A 24,727-nucleotide genomic window follows, 5' to 3' on the forward strand; every position below is an offset into this window, starting at 1 on the left:
TCTGAAATTTATCCCTTGCTGTCCATCTGTTTTATCATTGCAAATACAGGACTTTTTCTCTAACTGGTTTTCCTGGCTTTTATCTCTTCCAAACCAGTTCATGCTTTGCTTCCCTTCCAGAATGAACTTTCTGAAGTGTAAGTCTGATCTGTCATTCTCTTATTCATAATTCTGCATTTTCCCCATTGCCTACAGGATAAAGGCCAACTACCTTAGTATAAAAGATCTTGCTTCTCTTTTATTCTCATTACCAATATATTCCCAGCTACAACTGCCTGCAGTTCCTGGAAAACACTGGTTTCTTATAGCTCCGATTTCTATTCAGATGTCATTACCTCTGGAAAACATTCCTAGACCTACCTGAGTAGGGCTAGCACCTTTCTCCTCTGTGGTCCCGTAGCACATCCTACCAATGCTGAGAAATTTGGATTGAAAGTTGTGTCATTATTTTATATATTACTAAGAAAAAAGAAAATGCTGGTAAGTAAATGATGATACATTTCTTTCTTATCACTTAACTTTTTATTTTATATAAACTGAAAGAATTCTTTTAGCCCCATTTAGACATAGAAATAACCAACCATTGTGAGGCACCATTGAGTTCATGGACATTAAATCTCAAATTCAGAGATGTTAATATGTGAATAAATGTGCAGAACTGATGAAATAAATATAGTATATCTTTTAGCTGAGTGTGATTATTTGTTTATTATTAGCCTCTACTACATTCTTACAAGGTTTTCAAGTGTCAGGAAATGTGACTTTGTTTATCTTAACTTCTTAAAGCCTTTACATTTTGAAAGCACATAACTGGTGTTCAATGATTGTTTCAAAGTGCCTTTACATTTTTTTTTTTTTTTTTGTGCTACGCGGTCCTCTCACTGTTGTGGCCTCTCCCATTGCGGAGCACAGGCTCCAGACGCGCAGGCTCAGCGGCCATGGCTCACGGGCCCAGCCGCTCCGCGGCACGTGGGATCCTCCCAGACCGGGGCACAAACCCGCGTCCCCTGCATCGGCAGGTGGACTCTCAACCACTGTGCCACCAGGGAAGCCCGCCTTTACATTCTTATGAAGTTGTTTTGACATTGGATATTTTATATATTATGCATGATTTCTATAAAGAAAAACATCTTTACATCTATAGGCTGCCAAAACTCTGTTGCATCTAGCCTGAGAAAATCACACAATTAGTCCTTTTGCTAACAGCCTAAGTTTACTGTAGAATAGGAATTAGAATCATAGAATAGTATAATTGGGAAGAATCTTATAGATCACCTAATCCAGCCTGTACAGTTTTTTTTTGAATTTTTGAATTTTATTTTATTTATTTTTTTATACAGCACGTTCTTATTAGTTACCTATTTTATATATATTAGTGTATATATGTCAATCCCAATCTCCCAATTCATCACACCACCACCACCACCCCCTGCCACTCTCCCTCCTTGGTGTCCATACATTTGTGCTCTACATCTGTGTCTCTATTTCTGCCCTGCAGACCGGTTCATCTGTACCGTTTTTCTAGGTTCCACATATATGCATTAATATATAATATTTGTTTTTCTCTTTCTGACTTACTTCACTCTGCAACCTATACAATTTTTATACATTAAAAAAACCTTATTTTACCACTTTTATTTATCAAATGAGTGTACAACTGCTAACCAGACCTTCTGATTAGTGAGTATGGACAAATGAGACGTAATTACATGCCCAAAGCAGAGAAGTTTGACATTAAAGTTTTTTAAATTTACGTCAAGTGAAATGAACTTTTTGTGTAAATATCTCTACACATGCATAGATGCAAACATAGATACATTTACATGTATATACACATATGTATTTAATATTGACATATACTTATCTATAACGTGTATAGATTTATGTAACCATCACCACAATCATAATTGTGATACATTTGACAAAGTGAGGAAACTGAGGTTATGTGGCTTTGAAATCCAGATCTCTTTGTCCTTCACTCAGTATTTTCTGTGTTATTTCCCATCAGCTTCCTTCCCCATAAATATTCTCTGGGCCATTCAAGCTGCCCTGTTCATCATTCCTTTTCATTCCATGTACCTATCTTTCATTCCATGCACCTTTGTTCAGGACAAACCTTCTGCCTAAAATACCCTCTACTCACAGAAAAAAGTACAAAGACTTGTCTAAGTCCTACCCTTTCTTTAAGAAATCAGGTTCTGTTTTTATGAAGACTTCTGATTACCCTTGATAATCATTCCCTTTTCCAAACTCTTCTAACATATACTGTATTTGAGCTTGCATTATACTTTATCTTTTAATATATGTATAGTCTCTTCCCTATATACTACAAATGGAAATTTGATCTCTTACCTCTTAATCCTTCCGTTTCATTTTTATTTAGTAAAAATTAGTACAAATGAAGATTTCGTTTTCTTTTGAAAATCTTCCAGGTATTTCCCTTGGTCCTCTAACTGTGGCAATGTTCTCTCTTCTTTCTACTGTGTAGTTTTAGAGGCTCTATTGGATGACTCTTTTTTTGAACTTAGCCACGGTTGCAATGGTTAAAAAAATCACCAGCTGGAAAGTAGAATCTTTGCTGGCCATCAGTCATTTTGTGACATCTGTGTCTGAACACTCTTCCTGTGTTTTGGCAACTCCCTGTCTTTTACTTCTGCCTCCTTGCCTTCCACTATAAAAGTTGAAAACATCAGATCCTAATTTTTGCATCCTCCTTTGCATCTGGGACTCCACCTTTGAATTAGGAGCTAAAGGCTGAAAGAAGAAAGGATATACAGAATTTGTTCCAGTGGTGGCAGGTGGCAATAGTGACATCCGTTTTCCAGGGGTGGCATTTAGTAGTGGTGGAGGCAGAATTACAAGCTGCAATGTCCTGTATTTACTTGCAGTGGTGGTGTTGCCTTTAGCAGGAAGCTTTTGTGACATGATTTTGACTGTGGGTCTGGAGGCCTGGTTTTCCCCTCTTCCCAGTAGCCACTCAGTGCATTTCTTCTCTGCGTAAAATCAGCTGGAATTGACTTCTTGTGTGAACAAGAATTTTGCCTGGTATGGTATCAGAGAGCCTAGACTTAGAGCCCTGCAATAGGATCTTGTCTTGGCATTGTCCCAAGCTAGCTGACCTTGCGTGAATACTCAATACTTAAATACTCAGATTCTTCATTTCTAAAATAACAGTGTTGGGCTTCCCTGGTGGAGCAGTGGTTAAGAATATGCCTGCCAATGCAGGGGACACGGGTTCGAGCCCTGGTCTGGTAAGATCCCACATGCCGCAGAGCAACTAAGCCTGTGCGCCACAACTACTGAGCCTGTGCTCTAGAGCCCGTGAGCCACAACTACTGAGACCACGCACCACAACTACTGAAGCCCGCATGCCTAGAGCCTGTGCTCCGCAACAAGAGAAGCCACCACAGTGAGAAACCCTCACACCACAACAAAGAGTAGCCCCCACTCGACACAACTAGAGAAAGCCCACGCACAGCAACTAAGACCCAGCACAGCCAAAATAAATAAATAAATATAAATAAATAAATTTAATAAATAAATAAAATAAGGGTGTTTTCAAGGTCTTTTCAGCTCTAAAATTCTGTTATTTTTGCTTCTGCTAATTGGCCAGTGGGATGCAAATATGTGATCATCACTGGCTGCCAAATCCATCAGTGGGTACCACCAAAATTCTGCTCACAGTTATTTCAGTATGGCATTGTTCTTTTCCTGTTCTAGCAATTCCTGGGTTCTTGTGCCTGTATTTAACCCTATTGGTTAGCAAGCGTTTACTGGTACTGTGTACTGCTTGCATCTTGATAGGTGTAAAAATGTTCTTTGTTCTCTGTTTAGTGATCTGATTGAAGGGAAAAATGCTTTAGGCACCAGTAGGTTTCGAGGTTTCTGTGGTAATGTTGATTCAGATGAGAGCTCCTTAGTGGCAAGTGGAGATTTGAAGTCATAAATTGTAAAAATTAACATTTTAATGCAGTACTGTTGGCTGAGAGATTCACAGTTTAAAGAGACCAACTTTTCAATAGTTTTTTTTTTTTTCACATAGGCACACTGGAACAACTAATGTGAAACAGTTTTTCAGTAAAGCTAACAACAAAAGTGTTACAAGTGCTACCTCATTGTAAGGTTATAGTCATTAGCTCTGCAACAGTCTTTTAAAAAAAAAGAAGAGGAGGAAGAAGGAGCTTAGAGGTCATCCACTTTGAAACCTAGCTTCAAATGGAAGGAATCTCCCTGTGGCTTCCTGACCCCTAATCTGTTTCCTTTCCACAACATGAAAATAAAATGAGAGAAACATTAATTTTGTCTTTCATCTTACCTTAGTAAACTCAGACGATTTCTTTTTTCTTCTTGATATGCACAGAAACCAAAAATTTCATGTGATTTGCTTTATTGTGATATTTGCTCTGTTGCAGTGGTCTGGAAGCAGACCCACAGCATCTCTGAGGTCTGCTTGTATATAGTAGGGGTGGGACTTGAGTGGTGTGCCTGTGATATTTTGAGAGGGCAGGAGGTCAGAGAAGGGAGAACCATTCAGGGAAAGTGGTGGGTCCTGATCAAAGGAAGACCAGAAGAGAGGACGAGTGTGGCGTATGCATGTGAAAGTGATGTAAGGAAATTACTGGAAAGACATTGGTATTACCCAGTTGTGTGAATGAGTGGACAGTGAGGGTGGTGCTAGATCGAAAGGTTGAAGAGTTTGTACCTGAAACAGGCCATAAAAAGGTATGATAAACATTTGTTTCTAGAGCCTATTGGAAGAGATTGTTTTGTGTATAAGCCTACATTCTCTTATTTTCTTTTGCTTTTCTTCAGACTCCCTCGAGCCCACTTATCAACAGCTTCAGAAAATGAAACTGGACAAGAGTCCCTTTGTGGTCGTGTCTGTGGTTGGGCAAGAACTCCTGACAGCTGGCCATCATGGGGCCTCTGTGGTTGTCTTAGAAGCCGCTCTGAAGATTGGCACCTGCAGCCTCAAACTGAGAGGTTCCGTTTTCTCTGCGCTGAGCAGTGCTTACTGGTCTCTCGGAAACACAGAGAAGAGCACTGGATACATGCAGCAGGACTTGGATGTAGCCAAGACCTTAGGTAGAGTTATGCTTTTCTCCTTTATTTCAGTACAGAAAGGAAATGAAGAAATCTGATTAACCTGAAGTGAATGGGAATAATATGTGCAATGAAAAGTGATTGTACCTCGGGAACATTCTCTGTTTTAGAGTACTTAGGTCTTTAGGGCTTTTCATTTAACAAGGTATCAAGCTCCCAAAAGGCCAAAAGATATGGATTAACATATTCATTGCCTCCTCAGAGATATGGGCTCACAGATTTAATATCTCAAATGATAGATTTGTGGGTGAATCTTTCACCTTAATTTTCATTTTTGCCTACATTAGAATGCACCGTCATTTTGTTGGAGGAAATAGTGCAGTGCAGTGGTTAAGACTGTGGACTATGGAGCCAGACTTCTGAGTTTAGAATCCTGGCTCTGCCACTTAACTAGCTGTGTGACCTTCGGCAAGTAGCCTAATCTCTGTGCTGCTGTTTCCTCATGTAAAAAAAAAATGTGGTTTATGATAATCATCTCAGTGATTATTCAAGGACTTGCAGGATTGCACTAAGAGAAGAGATATGGTGAGTCTACCATCAGCATACTTGTAAAGAAGCAACATATTATGGTAGGTGTGGAGTAAAGTGACTGAACCGACAAGCTGATGGTTGTTCAGAAACAAAGCAATGACCTCTCATTTCCAGAACACTTATGTCCCTGACTGCAGTTGTATGTTATAACATCAATAACAGTTGTCCAGAGATTTAACTTCTAGGACCATAACTTCCCACATAGAGTCTTTTAAAAGAAGAAAAGAAAGCAAGTGAAATCTTAGCTAGTAAATCTGTGGCTCTTGAATTAAGATGGCCATTATATATTATAAATAATGCTGTTAACTTAGGTAAATTTTATCTTTTTTTTTTTTTTTTTTTAACCCAATTCAGGTGACCAGACAGGAGAATGCCGAGCTCATGGGAATCTGGGCTCTGCATTCTTCTCCAAAGGAAATTACCGGGAGGCTCTCACTAACCACAGGCATCAGTTGGTGCTTGCCATGAAACTCAAGGATCGAGAGGTAGGAAGTTTACCTGCAGACCAAAACCAGTGTTTTTGAAACATGGGGTCTTTTTTTGCTGCTCAAAATGTTTTAGGTATCTTAAAATATTACTTTCAGGAGTTGATAATCATTGCTTGTAATTTTCATCAACAACGAGGTGTTGGACATCTATCACATACAGGACTTGGGGATGTAGAGGTAAATGAGACATGGTCTCTGACCTCAGGATCTAACAGCTTGGTCAGATACAGTGTTCTTATTCTCTTCAAATGTGCTATGGATATATGTAAAATTAGCAAAAAGCTATATCATTATGATATATTCATTAAATTAGAGAAGCACACATTATGCTTTATCTGAGATGGAGTATTATTGCTGTGAATCCTTCACATTGTTTCTTTGGTGGATTTTTAACTCTGGTGGTAGAAGCATGTGAAGTCTCACTGAGAGACCTGAATTGTAATGATAGAGAAATATCATCCTAGTCTTTTCTAGATAAATGAAATATTCTCAGAAATTTGATATCCAGTAGATGCAACATGATGGTGCCTGCAGAGTAGAGAGAGGGTGGGGTTTGGTAGGAGACAGACCCAGATTTGAATCCCTGCTTCAGTTCTTCCTGGCTTGGGGATCTTGGGGAGGTTATTATTTAACTTCTCTTTGCCTCTTATTTCTTATTCAGAAAATGACGATTCTGTTTATTCCATACACGGTTATGATAGGATTATAAATAATACATGTAAAGTACCTAACGTGGTACTGGAATTCCGTAAATGGTAGTAGTAATATAATATTATAAATAAGAATGAAGTTAATAGCAGAGGCAACAATAAATTTATGAATTAATCTATGTGTTGGGAAATATGTTTAGTTACATTTACATCTCAGAATGTCACTGTAGGACATTATGGAGATTAACGATATTATTTAAATGACCCAGCGTCTTCATGTCTCTAGAACACAGTCAGGCACTAGAAAGGAATTGGGAAAAAAAAAACCTTTTACTTCAGTGGCATGCTGGAATCTCCCCTTGGGAAAGCTGGACTCCTAGAAAGACTCTCTCATCCATGGGTATCAGAAAAAAGCCTTTGAAAGCTCCAAGGGCGGTGAATTTTTGGCAATTTTATTCTCAAGAGAGTTGCCTAACCACTTTTTTCTTTACCTATTTACTCTTAGTTTACAAACATTTCTTATAAGCCAGATTATCTGATTTCTTGATGTTAAGAGAATGAAAAGAGGGCTCAGATTTCTAGAGGCAGATATACTGATGGCATTAAGAAGTGAGAGCCAGGTTTAAGAACTAAAACAGCATCAGTATCTAGATAGAGCCATTTAGTGTAGGGACAGATAGCTATAAATATGTCAAGAGCTGAATTTATACCCCATTTTCCTTACCTTTGAGGTGTATATATTAGCTCGATTACTGGATAAGCTAGAAAGACTTTTAATTAGGGACATAGGGTTGTGATAGTTATTAAAAAGGAGAACACTCAATTGCTGCCAAGATTCTGGAATTCCAGAGGAAACAGAGACTGATATAGACCTGAGGAAGCTTTGTGAAACAGGTAGAAATCAAGCTGGCCCCCAAGTGAGATGTAGAAATTGCCATACGGGGTTCTAAAACCTGGTCAGCAGATAAGTCATGTTTTGCTGAGTGATAAGATAGTTTATTCCTTTAGCAAAGAACAGATATTTTCCACCATCCTATTATATATATTATATATATAGTCACAGATTCTTGTTTTTTTTTTTTAAATTGAGTTTTGAACTTTATTTATTTATTTATTTTTGCTGCGTTGGGTCTTCGTTGCTGCACGCAGGCTTTCTCTAGCTGCACGCAGGTTTTCTGTAGCTGCAGCAAGTGGGGACTACTCTTCGTTGCGGTGCTCAGGCTTCTCATTGCGGTGACTTCTCTTGTTGTGGAGCATGGGCTCTAGGTGCACAGGCTTCAGCAGTTGTGGCACGTGGACTCAGTAGTTGTGGTGCACGGGCCCAGTTGCCTTGCGGTATGTGGGATCTTCCGAGTCCAGGGCTCGAACCCATGTCCCCTGCATTGGCAGGCGGATTCTTAGCCACTGCGCCACCAGGGAAGTCCCCATTGTTTTCTTAAAAGGTGATATTTATTAGTTTTATCTAATTACATAAGAAATACATGAAAATAACCAACTATAAGCTTATCATCCTATTAATATTTTGAGTATAATATTTTGATCATATATGCAGTTATAATTGTTCATATGTATTCAGACAAGAATTGAAATCCTACTATATACTGTTTTAACTTGTTTTTTCATTGATATTTTACATTTTTTTCACATCTTTATTAGAGTATAATTGCTTTACACTGTTGTGTTAGTTTCTGCTGTATAGGAAAGTGAATCAGCTATATGCACATGTGTATCCCCATATCCCCTCCCTCTTGCATCTCCCTCCCACCCTCCTTATCCACCCTTCTAGGTGGTCGCAGAGCTCCAAGCTGATCTCCCTGTGCCATGCAGCTGCTTCCCACTAGCTATCTATTTTACATTTGGTAGTGTATGTACGCTACTCTCTCACTTCGTCCCAGTTTACCCTTCCCCCACCCCGTGTCCTCAATCCATTCTCTACGTCTGTGTCTTTATTCCTGTCCAGCCCCTAGGTTCACCTTTTTTTTTTCTTTTTTAGATTCCATATATATGTGTTAGCATATGATATTTATCTCTTTCTGATTTACTTCACTCTGTATGACAGACTCTAGGTCCATCCACCTCACTAAAAATAACTCAATTTCGTTTCTTTTTATGGCTGAGTAATATTCTATTGTATATATGCCACATTTTCTTTATCCATTCATCTGTCGATGGACGCTTAGGTTGCTTCCATGTCCTGGCTATTGTAAATAGTGCTGCAATGAACATTATGGTACATGACTCTTTTTGAATTATGGTTTTCTCAGGGCATATGCCCAGTAGTGGGATTGCTGGGTCATATGGTAGTTCTATTTCTAGTTTTTTAAGGAACCTCCACACTATTCTCCGTAGTGCTGTATCAATTTACATTCCCACCAACAGTGCAAGAGGGTTCCCTTTTCTCCACACCTTCTCCAGCATTTATTGTTTATGGATTTTTATTTATTTTTATTTTTAAACTTCTTTATTAGAATATAATTGCTTTACAATGGTACGTCAGTTTCTGCTTTATAACAAAGGGAATCATTTATACATATACATATGTCCCCATATCCCTTCCCTCTTTCGTCTCCCTCCCTCCCACCCTCCCTATCACAACCCTCTAGGTGGTCACAAAGCACCGAGCTGATTTCCCTGTGCTATGTGGCTGCTTCCCACTAGCTGTCTATTTTACGTTTGGTAGTGTATATATATGTCCATACCACTCTCTCACTTTGTCACATCTTACCCTTCCTCCTCCCTGTATCCTTAAGTCCATTCTCTAGTAGGTCTGCATTTTTATTCCCGTCTTGCCCCTAGGTTCTTCGAACCATTTACTTTTTCTTTTTTTATTTAGATTCCATATATATGTGTTAGCATATGGTATTTGTTTTCTCTTTCTGACTTACTTCACTCTGTATGACAGACTCTAGGTCCATCCACCTCACTGCAAATAACTCAATTTCGTTTCTTTTTATGGCTGAGTAATATTCCATTATATATATGTGCTACTTCTTCTTTATCCATTCATCTGTTGATGGACACTTAGGTTGCTTCCATGTCCTGGCTATTGTAAACAGTGCTGCAATGAACATTTTGGTACATGACTCTTTTTGAATTATGATTTTCTCAGGGTATATGCCCAGTAGTGGCATTGCTGGATCGTATGGTAGTTCTATTTCTAGTTTTTTAAGGAACCTACACATTATTCTCCATAGTGACTGTATCAATTTACATTCCCACCAACAGTGCAAGGGGGTTTCCTTTTCTCCACACCCTCTCCAGCATTTATTGTTTGTAGATTTTTTTGATGATGGCCATTCTGACCGGTATGAGATATCTCATTGTAGTTTTGATTTGCATTTTTCTAATGATTAATGATGTTGAACATTCTTTCATGTGTTTGTTGGCAATCTGTATATCTTCTTTGGAGAAATGTCTATTTAGGTGATCTGCCCATTTTTGGACTGGGTTATTTTTTTGTTGGTTTTTTTTGGTTTTTTTTGTGGTACATGGGCCTCTCACTGTTGTGGCCTCTCCTGTTGCGGAGCACAGGCTCCAGACACGCAGGCTCAGCGGCCATGGCTCACGGGCCTAGCTGCTCCGCGGCATGTGGGATCTTCCCAGACTGGGGCATGAACCTGTGTCCCCTGCATCGACAGGCGGACTCTCAACCACTGCGCCACCCGGGAAGCCCTGGGCTGTTTTTTTTATATTGAGCTGCATGAGCTGCTTGTATATTTTGGAGATTAATCCTTTGTCAGTTGCTTCATTTGCAAATATTTTCTCCCATTCTGAGGGTTGTCTTTTCATCTTGTTTATGGTTTCCTTTGCTGTGCAGAATCTTTTAAGTTTCATTGGGTCCCATTTGTTTATTTATTTTTTTTAATTTCCATTTCTCTAGGAAATGGATCTTGCTGTGATTTATGTCATAGAGTGTTCTGCCTATGTTTTCCTCTAAGAGTTTTATAGTGTCTCGCCTTACATTTAGGTCTTTAACCCATTTTGAGTTTATTTTTGTGTATGGTGTTAGGGAGTGTTCTAATTTCATTCTTTTACATGTAGCTGTCCAGTTTTCCCAGCATCAGTTATTGAAGAGGCTGTCTTTTCTCCATTGTATATTCTTGCCTCCTTTATCAAAGATACGGTGACTCTGTGTGCATGGGTTTATCTCTGGGCTTTCTATCCTGTTCCATTGATCTATATGTCTGTTTTTGTGCCAGTACCATACCATCTTGATTGTTGTAGCTTTGTAGGATACTCTGAAGTCTGGGAGCCTGATTCCTCCATCTCCGTTTTTCTTTCTCAAGATTGTTTTGACTATTCAGGGTCTTTTGTGTTTCCATACAAATTGGCAGTTTTTTGTTCTAGTTCTGTGAAAAATGCCATTGGTAGTTTGATAGGGATTGCATTGAATCTGTAGATTGCTTTGGGTAGTACAGTCATTTTCACATTGTTGATTGTTGCAACCCAAGAACATAGTATATCTCTCCATCTGTTTGTATCATCTTTTGTCTCCTTAGGCAGGTTTATTCCTAGGTATTTTATTCATTTTGTTTCAGTGGTAAATGGGAGTGTTTCCTTAATTTCTCTTTCAGATTTTTCATCATTAATGTATAGGAGTGCAAGAGATTTCTCTGCATTAATTTTGTATCTTTTTGTAGTTCACTGGTAGTATCTTTAGCATTCTGTATGTATAGTATCATATCATCTGTAAACAGTGACAGTTTTACTCCTTTTCCGATTTGTATTCCTTTTATTTCTTTTTCTTCTCTGATTGCTGTGGCTAAAACTTCCAAAACTCTTCAATAATAGTGGTGAGAGTGGGCAACCTTGTCTTGTTCCTGCTCTTAGAGGAAATGATTTCAGTTTTTCACCACTGAGAATGATGTTGACTGTGGGTTTGTTATATATGGCCTTTATTATGTTGAGGTAGGTTCCCTCTATGCCTACTGTATGGAGAGTTTTTATCATAAGTGGGTGTTGAATTTTGTCAAAAGCTTTTTCTTCATCTGTTGAGATTATCATATGGTTTTTATCTTTCAGTTTGTTAATGTGGTGTTTCATATTAATTGGTTTGCATATATTGAAGAATCCTTGCATTCCTGGGATAAACCCTACTTGATCATGGTGTATGATCCTTTTAATGTGCTGTTGGATTCTGTGTGATAGTATTTTGTTGAGGATTTTTGCATCTATGTTCATCAGTGATATTGGCCTGTAGTTTTCTTTTTTTGTGACATCTTTATCTTCTTTTGGTATCAGGGTGATGGTGGCCTCGTACAATGAGTTTGGGAGCATTCCTCCCTCTGCTATATTTTGGAAGAGTTTGAGAAGGATAGGTGTTAGCTCTTCTCTAAATGTTTGATAGAATTCACCTGTGAAGCCATCTGGTCCTGGGCTTTTGTTTGTTGGAAGATTTTTAATCACAGTTTCAATTTCAGTGCTTGTGATTTGTCTATTTATATTTTCTATTTCTTCCTGGTTCAGTGTTGGAAGGTTGTGCTTTTCTAAGAATTTGTCCATTTCTTCCAGGTTGTCCATTTTATTGGCATATATTTGCTTGTAGTAATCTCTCATGATCCTTTGCATTGCTGCAGTGTCAGTTGTTACTTCTCCTTTTTCATTTCTAATTCTATTGATTTGAGTCTTCTCCCTTTTTTTCTTGACGAGTCTGGCTACTGGTTTATCAATTTTGTTTATCTTCTCAAAGAACCAGCTTTTAGTTTTATTGATCTTTGCTATTGTTTCCTTCATTTCTTTTTCATTTATTTCTGATTTGATCTTTATGATTTCTTTCCTTCTGCTAACTTTGGGGTTTTTTTGTTCTTCTTTCTCTACTTGCTTTAGGTGTAAGGTTAGGTTGTTTATTTGAGATTTTTCTTGTTTCTTGAAGTAGGATTGTGTTGCTATAAACTTCCCTCTTAGAACTGCTTTTGCTGCATCCCATAGGTTTTGGGCTGTCATGTTTTCATTGTTATTTGTTTCTAGGTATTTTTTGATTTCCTCAGTGATCTCTTGGTTATTTAGTAGTGTATTGTTTAGCCTCCATGTGTTTGTATTTTTACAGATTTTTTCCTGTAATTGATATCTAGTCTCATAGCTTTGTGGTCAGAAAAGATACCTGATACGATTTCAGTTTTCTTAAATTCACTAAGGCTTGATTTGTGACCCAAGATATGATCTATCCTGGAGAATGTTCCATGAGCACTGGAGAAGAAAGTGTACTCTGTTGTTTTCGGATGGAATGTCCTATAAATATCAGTTAAGTCCATCTTGTCTAATGTGTCATTTAAAGCTTGTGTTTCCTTATTTATTTTCATTTTGCACGATCTGTCCATTGGTGAAAGTGGGGTGTTAACGTCCCCTACTATTATTGTGTTACTGTCGATTTCCTCTTTTATGGCTGTTAGCATTTACCTTATGTATTGAGGTTCTCCTACGTTGGGTGCATAAATATTTACAATTGTTATATCTTCCTCTTGGATTGATCCCTTGATCATTATGTAGTGTCCTTCTTTATCTCTTGTAATAGTCTTTATTTTAAAGTCTATTTTGTCTGATATGAGAATTGCTACTCCAGCTTTCTTCTGGTTTCCATTTGCATGGAATATCTTTTTCCATCCCCTCCCTTTCAGTCTGTATGTGTCCCTAGGTCTGAAGTGGGTCCCTTGTAGACAGCATATATATGAGTCTTGTTTTTGTATCCCTTCAGCTAGTCTGTGTCTTTTGGTTGGAGTATTTAATCCATTTACATTTAAGGTAATTATCGATATGTTTGTTCCTATTACCATTTTCTTAATTGTTTTGGGTTTGGTTTTGTAGGTCTTTTCCTTTTGTTGTGTTTCCTGCGTAGAGAAGTTCCTTTAGCATTTGTTGTAAAGCTGGTTTGGTGGTGCTGAATTCTCTTAACTTTTGCTTATCTGTAAAAATTTTAATTTCTCCGTCGAGTCTGAATGAGATCCTTGCTGGGTAGAGTAATCTTGGTTGTAGGCTTTTCCCTTTCATCACTTTAAACATGTCCTACTACTCCCTTCTGTCTTGCAGAGTTTCTGCTGAAAGATCAGCTGTTAACCTTATGGGGATTCCATTGTATGCTATTTGTTGCTTTTCCCTTGCTGCTTTTAATATTTTTTCTTTGTATTTAATTTTTGATAGTTTGATTAATATGTGTTTTAGCATGTTTCTCCTTGGATTTATCCTGTATGGGACTCTCTGTGCTTCCTGGACTTGAATGACTAGTTCCTTTCCCATATTGGGGAAGTTTTCAACTATAATTTCATCAGATATTTTCTCAGTCCCTTTCTTTTTCTCTTCTTCTGGGACCCCTATAATTCGAATGTTGGTGCATTTAGTGTTGTCCCAGAGGTCTCTGAGACTGTCCTCAATTCTTTTCATTCTTTTTTCTTTATTCTTCTCCTTGGCAGTTATTTTCACCATTTTATCTTCCAGCTCACTTATCTGTTATTCTGCCTCAGTTATTCTGCTATTGATTCCTTCTAGAGAATATTTAATTTCATTTATTGTGTTGTTTATCATTGTTTATTTGCTCTTTAGTTCTTCTAGGTCCTTGTTAAATGTTTCTTGTATTTTCTCCATTCTGTTCCTGAGATTTTGGATCATCTTTACTGTAATTAGTTTGAATTCTTTTTCAGGTAGGTTGCCTATTTCATCTTTATTTATTTGATCTTGCAGGTTTTTACCTTGCTCCTTCTGTAACTTTTTTTTTTTTTTTTTTTTTTTTTTTTTTTTTTTTTTTTATGGGTGTTGCTGTATTCCTGTCTTACTGGTTGTTTGGCCTGAGACATCCAGCACTGGAATTCCCAGGCAGTTGGATAGAGCTGGGTCTTGGTGCTGAGATGAGGACCTCCAGGAGGCCTTACTCCAATTGATATTCCCTGGGGTCTGAGGTTCTCTGTTAATCCAGGGGTTTGCACTTGGAACTCCCACCACAGGAGCTCAGGCCCAACCTCCAGCCTGGGAACCAAGATCCAGCAAGCTTTGTGACACAGTTTAAAAAAAAAAAAAAAAGGAAGAAAGAAAGAAAAAAAGGAGCAGTACAATATCAAAGAATAGAAAACAAAATAAAATTAGAAAGATAAAAAATGTTAGGTAAAATAAAAGTATAATTGAAACAACTGCAACAAGGTAAAAGAAAACCACAACAAAAAAAAAGAAGAAAGGGTGGGGGGCGAACAGGCCAAAAGGAGAGATCACTAACAAAGTATAAAGAATAAAATAAAATTAGAAAAATAAAAGATTAGGAAAAATAAAAATATAAAAGAATCAACAACAGTGAATCAACAAGGTAAAACAGAACCCCAGTCTAAAAGAGGAAAAAAGAAAAAAAGCCTTGGCTATGGGGGCAGAGGTTAGGTGAGGGGTGGAACTTAGGCAAGGGTGTGGTTTAGGGTGGGACGGGGCCTAGGTGATGTTCAAGTTTGGGTGGGGCCTCTGCTTAGGACCTGCGCAGAAGGGGAGAGGCAGCATGTGGAAAGGAGGGCTTCTGGAGTGTGGAGTTTGGGAGCTTGGAGGTTGGGCCCTGAATGGGGATGTGTGGGTGGGATTTAGGCCCAGCTCATTGGAGGGGGTCTCTGAGTATGGAGGTGGGGACCTGGGTGGGAGTGTAGGTGCGGGGCTTGAGTTCTTCGAGGCAGGAGGGAGGCTCCGAGGGCAGAGGATTAGGCCTGGGTTCTTCCCAGTGCCTAAGTGGACAGGGGAAGCACTGGCCTGTTCCCTTCTGTTCCTTCTCACCCCTCCCTCACCGTCTCCCCCATCACTACTGGACCCCTAACCATGGGTGGGTTCTGCTGGGTGTAGGGACTTCTTCCCTACCCCAGCCACCCCTCAGTCATGCCAGCCCTGGACCAGCCTTTACTTTTGCTCCCCCTCCCCTCCTTCCCACTCCCTCAGGACCCATGCGGGCTGGAGGGGACCTCGGTGGGCAGAGGATCAGGCCCTGGGAACTCAACAGGTTCCTATGGGTCTAAGTGGGCAGGGGAAACCTGGCCACGGCTCCCTTTTGATCATCTGCCCCCGCAATGGTTCCCAGTTTCCCCCTTCGGGGGTGGGATCCCTTCCCCTCCCCCAGCTGCCCCTCAGGGGCGCCAGTCCCTTCCCCTCTCCACTTCTCCTTCTGATTCACTCCCCCCACACCCCATGTCCTACCGAGTTCCTGGGGGTTCCTCCCATCCCCTTAGGTGTCCGTGGTCCCCCACTGGTGCCTGGTAGGTACCCTAGTTGTGAGGAGATGCGAATTCTGTGTCTTGATAGTACGCCATCTTGGCCTGTCTTCCACTTATTTTTACACATTTCTTCATTTTATTAAATGTTCTACTGAAGGTCTTTTGGCTTTATCATAGTTTATTTAATCTTTCCCCCTACTGTTATACATTTAGTTTGTTTCACAATTTTTAGTATTATAAAATCTGGAAAAACATCTTTATGGATAAATCTTTGAACATATCTCTCATCATTTCTTTTGGTTAATGTATTAGAAGTGGGCTTGCTTAGAAAAAAACACATTAAGGCTTCTGATATTTATTGCTAAATTGCTCTCAGAAGGGCTGTATCTGTTTTCAGTTCTATGAGCAGTGTGTAAAAGCTTTCATTTCCTTGTACTAGCTAACACTAGGCATTACTGTTAAAACTAAAAAGTCAGTTTGATATTTTAAAAAATGATATCTTATTGTTTTAATTTGCATTTCTTTGGTCACTACTGGGTTCACTATTTTTAAAAATTTCTTTTATAAAGATCTTGAATACTCAAAATATGTTTTTCTATTGCAATATTGGTTATTTTATATTGATCTGATTCTGGGCGTTGCTGTATCATTCTACTGAGCAGTTGGGCAATTTGTGTTCTAATTTATAGTTTTAATTATTATTGCTCTGTAATATATTTTACATCTGCTACAAGTCCCATATCATTATTATTTTTTTTAATGTCTAGGATATTCTTGTCTCTCTGTCCCCCGTCAAATGAATTTTTAAAGCATTTTGCCAAATTTTGGAGACTCTTCCATTGTGGTATTTACTGGAAATGTATTAAATTTACTTGTTAATTATGGATAAATTGATGTCATTTCAATAGTTGATCTTCTGTTTAAGAGCCTGGTCTGTTCTTTCATTTACTCTTTATTCCCCTCGCTGATCTACACTTTTGGGGAGGTTTTTCCTTAGATATTTAATATATATTGTTGGAAATGTGATATTTTTTCCATTGTGTCTTTTCTGAAAATTAGTTATTGATGCCAAAGAGGGAAGGTGTTTTAGTTTGCATGTTTTGTAATTGACTATGTGAAAATTGTCATTACAGTTCAGTATTTTTTGTTGATTCCCTTGGATTTTCTTGTAATGCAGACTTTCTGCAAATAATGATAATTTTGTGCATTTCTTTCCTTATGTTATACCCCTACTTTTTTTCTCTTAATTATTGCACTGGTTAGAACTTTGAGAACTCTCCCCCAAAGCAATCATACCCTTTGAGTTTAAAAAGTTCAGAGGATGTACTTTTTATTGATTATTCTACTCTTACATTTTATCTGTGACCTCGAATTTTATCTTGGTTTTCCTTTTGCATTACTTTGATATTGAAATAAAATACAGGAAGCTGCCTTTTGAAGCAAAAATTAACCACTGTGAATGCTATGATTGGTGAGAAAACCAAGCTGCATCTGTCTGCCTCGTACGTCTTTGCTATAATATATTTTAAGATTTTCCCAAGTAGCAAGATAGCAGCCTGAAACCACTTTGGCCACTTACCTTAAAAAAACAAAATGTTTTTCTTTTGTACTATTATTCTCAGATACTTAATAGCAGAGGTGATATCTACGCCACAGGATTTTTCATTCTAACTAACCTTCTGTCTGCTCTAACAGTTTCAAAATTAATTTCAGATGGCCACAGAGACCTTCCTGTGAGCTAATATTAATTGTCAGAAGAATACACTAATTATATTGTTTTAGAGATTTTATTCTCTATTCAGGGAATCTGATATGCACATATGCTGATGAATGTGAAGTTTTTTTTATCAGTCTGATTTCTCTCCTGAGCTTCATATTTCTTTATCCAAATGCCTCCTAGACACCCATCTTCAATTTAATATGCCTGACTTAGCCCTCAATCTCTGCCTACTTCTGCATTCACCATTTGTCCTGTTGCCCAAGCCACCTCACTCACATGTTTGATTTGTTACTGGGTTCTCTTCTTTCTATAAAAGAAATCTTTTTCCTGCCTCCTTCCTTCTGCCATATCATCTTTTGTCTGGACTATTGGAGTAGCCTCCTCTCAGAACTTTCTATACTTTTTAACACTCTCCTCCAGGCAAAGAAGAGAGTGTGTCTACTACCTGGATCTATGAGCATAGCCTGAAGCCACTGCCATAGGAATATAATTTCTTTCAGGTGTAGTGTAGTGGCTGAGAGTGTGAACTTAGATATTAGACAGCCTTGGGCTTGAGCTCGGCTTGGCCATTTATTACTCTGACCCTGAAAATTATATAACTTTTCTAAGTGTGATGGACATGTGAGTTGTTTCCGATTTTTGGCTGTTATGAAAAAGCTGCTATAAACATATATTTTTTGGTAAACATCAGCACTTATATCTGTTAAATGTTTGGTCATACATATGTTTAGATTCATTCGATTTTTACCAGTTTTCCAAAGTAGTTCTACCAAGTTTTATCATCAGCAATATAAGGGATTCTTAAGACTTAATTAAAAAATAAATAAAAAGTAAAAAGGTATATAGAAATTCAAAATGAGTAAATAACTATATTGTAGTTAGATAGAAGTTATTCTAATAGTACCTTCTTGCTTATTGTTGTGAGAATTAACTGAGTTAGTTTATTTAAAGGGCTTGCTTTAAACAGTGCCTGAGACATAAAGATTCAAAAAAGCATTATTATTGGCATTATCATTGTCATCATCATTTAAATGATGAATGTTGCATATGCCTGTATAACATCAGTGTTTATTGTAGTGTAAAATTGTTTTCCCCCAGATATTCAAGTAAACTGGATACTCTTCGAAAAAGGGCTGTTTGTTAGGAGTTTTGCATACCTCTTGTCATGCTGGAGTATGTAAATATTCTAATTTGTGAAATCTGTTTTAACTCTGCCCCATTCTAGTTTCTTATGTATCCAATCTGTCACCTACAGAGCTCTTTGAGTTACTCTTCTAAACTTTAGTTCTGATCGTGTAATTTTTCTGCTTAAAAGCCTTTGACAGATTTTTGTTTCCTTTAAGATAAAGTCCAAACCCCTTCATAACCTTTTCCTATTACTTTTCTTCAGCTGCTTTGAGTGTCAAACAGCTTATAATCTCTTCATACAAGTCTACTTGCCATACTTTGTTAAAAGTGCCTTATACTTTATCCTCTGTATCTTTACTTATTATGGTCCCTCTGCATAGAAGACCTTATCTTTAAGACTCCTCAGCAGTGTTTTTCTTATCCAGGTTTGTTTGAAGTGTCTCTGCTCACTAAAACTCTCTTTCTAATGAACTTGAGGACACGGGGAGGGGGAAGGGTAAGCTGGGACGAAGTGAGAGAGTGGCATGGACATATATATATATATATATACACTACCAAATGTAAAATAGATAGCTAGTGGGAAGCAGCCACATAGCACGGGGAGATCAGCTGGGTGCTTTGTGACCAACTAGAGGGGTGGGATAGGGATGATGGGAGGGAGACGCAAGTGGGAGGAGATATAGGGATATATGTATATGTATAGCTGATTCACTTTGTTATAAAGCAGAAACTAACACACCATTGTAAGGCAATTATACTCCAATAAAGTTGTTTAAAAAAAAAAAAAGCTCTCTTTCTCAATTTCTATCTTTTCTACCCAATATCATACCAATGTTGGTGAAGGCCGGTTTACCATTCCTTTCTTTAATGGTTAGTGCCTTTTGTGTCCTGTTTAAGAAAATGTTTATGTATCCCAAGGTCATGAAGATATTTTCCTATGAGGCTTTATTGTTTACCTTTTGCATTTAGCTCTGCTGTCACCTGGAATTTACTTTTGTGTTTGGTTTGGGGCAGGTATCAAAGTTCAGTTTTTCCCGCATGTGAATACCCTGTTGACCCAGCACCATATATTCACAAGATTGCGCTGTGTGCCACTTTTGTCAGAAACAAGGTGATGTGTGCTGTTGATCTGTTTGTCTATCTTTATGACAATAGCATATTGCTTAATTACTGTAGCTTTTTAATGACTCTAGAAATTCTTGTAGCTTTGTTCTTCAAAATTGTTTTGGCTATTCCAGGTTCTTTACATTCATGTATATGCAAGTATATATTTATATAAATATATAAAACATATATATGTCTTAGAATTAGCTTATAGTTCCCGCTCCCATCACTCAGACATCCTGCTGGAATTTTGATTGGGATAGCTTTGAATCTATAAATATATTTGAATTTCATAGTCCATGAACATGGTATATTTCTCCATTTATTAGGCCTTGTAAACTCTCTTCCAGCAATGTTTTATAGTTTTCAATGTAGAACTATTGCATATCTTCCTTTTGTTTTATCCTTAGGTTTTGTGTGTGTGTGTGTGTGTGTGTGTGTATACTGTGTGCATGCACACATATTGGTGTGTTATTGTAAATGATATTGTTAAATTTTATTTTTCCCTGGTCCCCCCTACTCTACCTAGATATTCAGTAACTCTTGGAATAGGTATATTTGCTCAGCCATCTATATTCCCATACTGCTTGGTTTTTTACTGTTGTGTTTTTACCATTATGTAAGTAATATATGAGTTAGTTATTGATGTAAAAGATTAAACACAATCCTTTCCAGAAGTGACCACTGTTACCAGTTTGAAGTGTATCCTTCTAGACCTACACTGTCCACTTTGGTAGCCACTGCTTCATGTGGCTGTTGAGCATTTAAAATATGTGTAGTTTTAACTGAGATGTGCTATAAATGTAAAATCCACACTGGACTTTGAAGACTTAGAATGAAAAAAAGAATGTAAAGTATTTCATTGCTTAGTTTGCATATTGATGACAACATAGTGATAATATTTTGGATACATTGAGTTAAATAAAATATGTTAATTTTACTTTTCTTTTACATTTTTCTGTGGTTACTAGAAAGTTTAAATTATTATATTTGTATTAGATAGCATGGCTCTAGCCCATTTTCTTTCCTTTTAAAAATAAATTTATTTATTTTATTTATTTATTATTTTTGGCTGTGTTGGGTCTTTGTTGCTGCACGTGGGCTTCCTCTAGTTGTGGCGAGCGGGGGCTACTCTTTGTTGTGGTGCATGGGCTTCTCATTGCAGTGGCTTCTCTTGTTGCGGAGCATGGGCTGTAGGCGCGTGGGCTTCAGTAGTTGTGGTGTGCGAGCTTCAGTAGTTGTGGCTTGCGTGCTCTTGAGTGCAGGCTCAGTAGTTGTGGCGTGTGGGCTTGGTTGATCCACGGCAGGTGGAATCTTTCCAGACCAGTGCTTGAACCCGTGTCCCCTGCATTGGCAGGTGGATTCTTAACCGCTGCGCCACCAGGGAAGCCCCCAGCCCATTTTCTATTATGGTTTTGTTTTTCATAGGTGGGAATATGATACGTTTTCCAAATGTTTTTTCACTTAATAGTGTTGAACCTCTTTTCATGTTAGCACATACAGATCAACCACGTTCTTTTGAACTTCTGTGTAGTGATATGTATTATGGATGTGCCCTTTGTCTGCTGATGGAATGTTCAGGGAGGTGGTTTTTTTTTTTTCCTTTTACAAACATGGTTGCAGGAAAAAAAAACATTTTACAAGTCTGTCTGTATACGTTTAGGATGAGAGTAGTGTGTAACAAGTGGAATTGCTGGGTCAACAGGTGTTATACATATTTTAAATTAAAAGTTTTTCCCAAGTTGCTCATCACAAAGGCTGTTCTAAAGCCAGAAGCACTTGTTATTAATCGTTAGATTTTTTTTCAAATTGTTTGGCAAATCACAGCCCTTAGTGATGCCTCAGTTATGGTGCTTATTGATTATTTGTTTGTAATGGTGGTCTTCTCCCCATTTTTAACTGGCAGCTTCTGGAGGGAAAGGAGAATAGCTTATTTATATTGATAATCTCATTCATTCATTCATTCAACAAATGCTTACTGGGGACTTACTTTGTGCCAGGTGCTATAATGCCTTTGGGTATACAGCTAAATATGCCATTGTTCATGCCCTCAAGGAGCTCAAATCTGGCAGGTCTCCTGTGGTGTGCCAGCCCAGTGTTGGTGAGTGCTTGTTGCCTGGAGGAAAAGCACTGAGGGTGTATAGTAGGTAAAGAGTGATCTCTCCTTGGCTCTTGTGAACGGTGGTCTTTGTTTTACTCACATCTGGAGAGGAAGCGTTTTGAAGTCCAGTAGTAAATACCAACTAAGTTTACTCATTTTTTCTTTTCTTTGCTGTCAGTAACTAAAATCTGAAATTCACATTTAATAAGGATGCTTTTTGTATTTTCATAATGCCTCCCACATTAAAGATCTTTTACAATGAAATTTCACTCTTTGTGACTTTGAAGATTTAAGGTAAATAATAATCATTATCAATTTACCACCTGTGGGTTCAAAGGAACAGTTAGTGTCCCCCCAGAAAGACTACTTGACTGTGAGAAAATTGAGCCTTCTGGATTTCCTTCAGGATGTGGTACAGGAAATTGATTAGTTGATTTTTTATGACATCATCCTGACCACGGCAGTTTCTCCAAAAACAATGCTGTTTATCTTGGACCTTTTTGCAGACATTTTTCTACACCATGTATATTAGTATATTAGTAGTGCTAGTATGAAATCCACACAAAGGTTTGTGGGGGGTGTGTGTGTGAAAAGACAGAGACAGAGAAAGAGAGAAAGAATGTAGTGAGGTAATTATTTTACTTCCAGTAGTATAGGAGAGTGGTTAAAAGGTAAAAAGCATTCCATTTTAGCAGAGAGCCGTATCCTCATAGGGAGTATTAAGTTCAGGAGGGGAATGCTTGGCAACCTTTCCAGTGGTGTGTGTCTTACAGGCTTTTGAGAAACAAATAAGTGTTAAGCTGTAACTCTTCAAGTCACTGAAGACTGTAGGACTTGGAAAGTGGACACTTGGTGAAGAATGGAGGTAGGACATCAACTTCTTGATTGTGCTCTTTGTATAAATTGTCTGAGTCAGACCTTTTGGGCCTGTAATGAGTTATAAAAGGCTCTTTTTGTCCTACTATCAAAACAGTTATTACCTTAAAAGAAATGAGCACACTCAGTGAATATGTGTGTATGTATGTGTAATGTATGATATGTTTGCAAATCATTCTGCTCTCAGCTGTTCCATTTTTTTCCAGCTATATTTTTTCAAGTTCTAATTTATCATTAGTCACCTATTATATTTTTGGTTGTCCTCTTCCAGTCATAGCATTTTGCATTGTCTTCCTCTACAGAGTAGCAGGAGCTTCAGACTAGGAATTGGGAGGTTTTGCAACTAACAGCCATGTATCATGGGCAGGCCTCTTCTGGAAACTCTTAGTTGCTGGTTCATCATCTGTAAACAGAAAGACCACATCAGATGATCTTTAGAGTCATATTGCCCAATGCAGTAGCCGTTAACCTCATGTGGTTATTTTAAATTAATTAGAATTAAATAAAGTAAAAAAAACTCAGTTCCCCAGACACAATAACCACATTTTAAGTGCCCAGTAGTCTGTGTGCCAAGTGGTTACCATATTGGACAACACAGAAGAAAATCTATTATCTCAGAAAGTTCTACTGAATAGTGTTATTAGAGTCTCTTGTGGCTCTAGTCTTTAATCAGAAGACAAAAAGTACATCAGTGTGAATCATAGAACACCATCTTTTTCCCATAGTACTTGGTAATTATAGTAGAATCACCTGTATTCTTTGTAGATACACAGGGAAAGAAGGAAGTTTCAGTTTCTAATAATGGCAAAGTAGCTTATATCAGCTCAGCTACACATAACAATTATAAACTCTAAGCAAACTGTAAAACAAACAACTATGTGAAGGTACTGGAGAGTGACCAAAAGTGGCAGAAATTGGAGAATATTAGAGATGACAGAGAAAGAGGCATGAGCTTGTAGACAGGTCAATAGAAATTATATAACCTGAAAATCAGAGAAAATAGGTTGAAAAGAATTAACTGAGCCTTAGTGTCTTGTGGGACAATATGTATAATTAAATGTGTTGCAGAAAGAGAAGATAAAGAAAATAATGGAAAAAAAGAATATTTGTAGAAATAGTGGCTAAAATCTCCCTAAATTTAGTAAAAATAAATAAATAAATTTGCAGATTCTAAAAATCCAGCTTAGCTCAAGGAAATAAATACAAAGGAAACCATAGCTATGCACTTTATAGTCAAACTACTGTAAACCAATTATAAAGGGAAAATCTTGAAAGTAACCAGGATAAATGACATATTAGAAAGAGAAGGAGCAACAGTACACATGATGGCAGATTTCTTATGAAATGGAAGTAATGGAATGGAGAAGACAGTGGAACAGAATTTTCAAAATGCTGAAAGAAAAAAAACCCCAAAACTCAAAACACTGTCCACCGGGGCTTCCCTGGTGGTGCGGTGGTTAAGAATCCACCTGCCAATGCAGGGGACATGGGTTCGAGCCTTGGTCCAGGAAGATCCCACATGCCACGGAGCAAGTAAGCCTGTGCATCCCAACTACTGAGCCTGCACTCTAGAGCCCGTGAGCCACAACTACTGAGCCTGCGTGCTACAACTACTGAAGCCCACGTGCCTAGAGCCTGTGCTCCACAACAAGAGAAGCCCCTGCAATGAGAAGCCCACACACTGCAATGAAGAGTAGCCCCTGCTCTCCTCAACTAGAGAAAGCCTGCATGCAGCAATGAAGACCCAATGCAGCCAAAAATAAAGAAATAAAAATTTAAAAAACAAAACACTGTCAACCCAGAATTCCATAACCAGCAAAAATATGTTTTAAGAATGAAACTAAAATACATTTTCAGATCAGTGA

The 24,727-nt window shown here is 38.0% G+C and overlaps 1 protein-coding gene across 4 annotated transcripts in view; it reads left to right on the forward strand.

The window, feature by feature from the left end:
* TTC28 (tetratricopeptide repeat domain 28) overlaps positions 1-24,727 on the forward strand; it is a 573,809-nt gene that overhangs the window by 293,592 nt on the left and 255,490 nt on the right. For all 4 annotated transcript variants that reach the window (XM_059040205.2, XM_059040206.2, XM_059040207.2 and 1 more), the window contains 2 exons: positions 4,813-5,085; positions 5,989-6,119. In XM_059040205.2, coding sequence (XP_058896188.1) covers positions 4,813-5,085; positions 5,989-6,119 — 404 coding nt within the window. The remainder of the gene's footprint in view (positions 1-4,812; positions 5,086-5,988; positions 6,120-24,727) is intronic.

The sequence above is a fragment of the Kogia breviceps genome, chromosome 15 (genome assembly GCF_026419965.1).
Source record: "Kogia breviceps isolate mKogBre1 chromosome 15, mKogBre1 haplotype 1, whole genome shotgun sequence".
NCBI classification, from domain to species: domain Eukaryota; kingdom Metazoa; phylum Chordata; class Mammalia; order Artiodactyla; family Physeteridae; genus Kogia; species Kogia breviceps.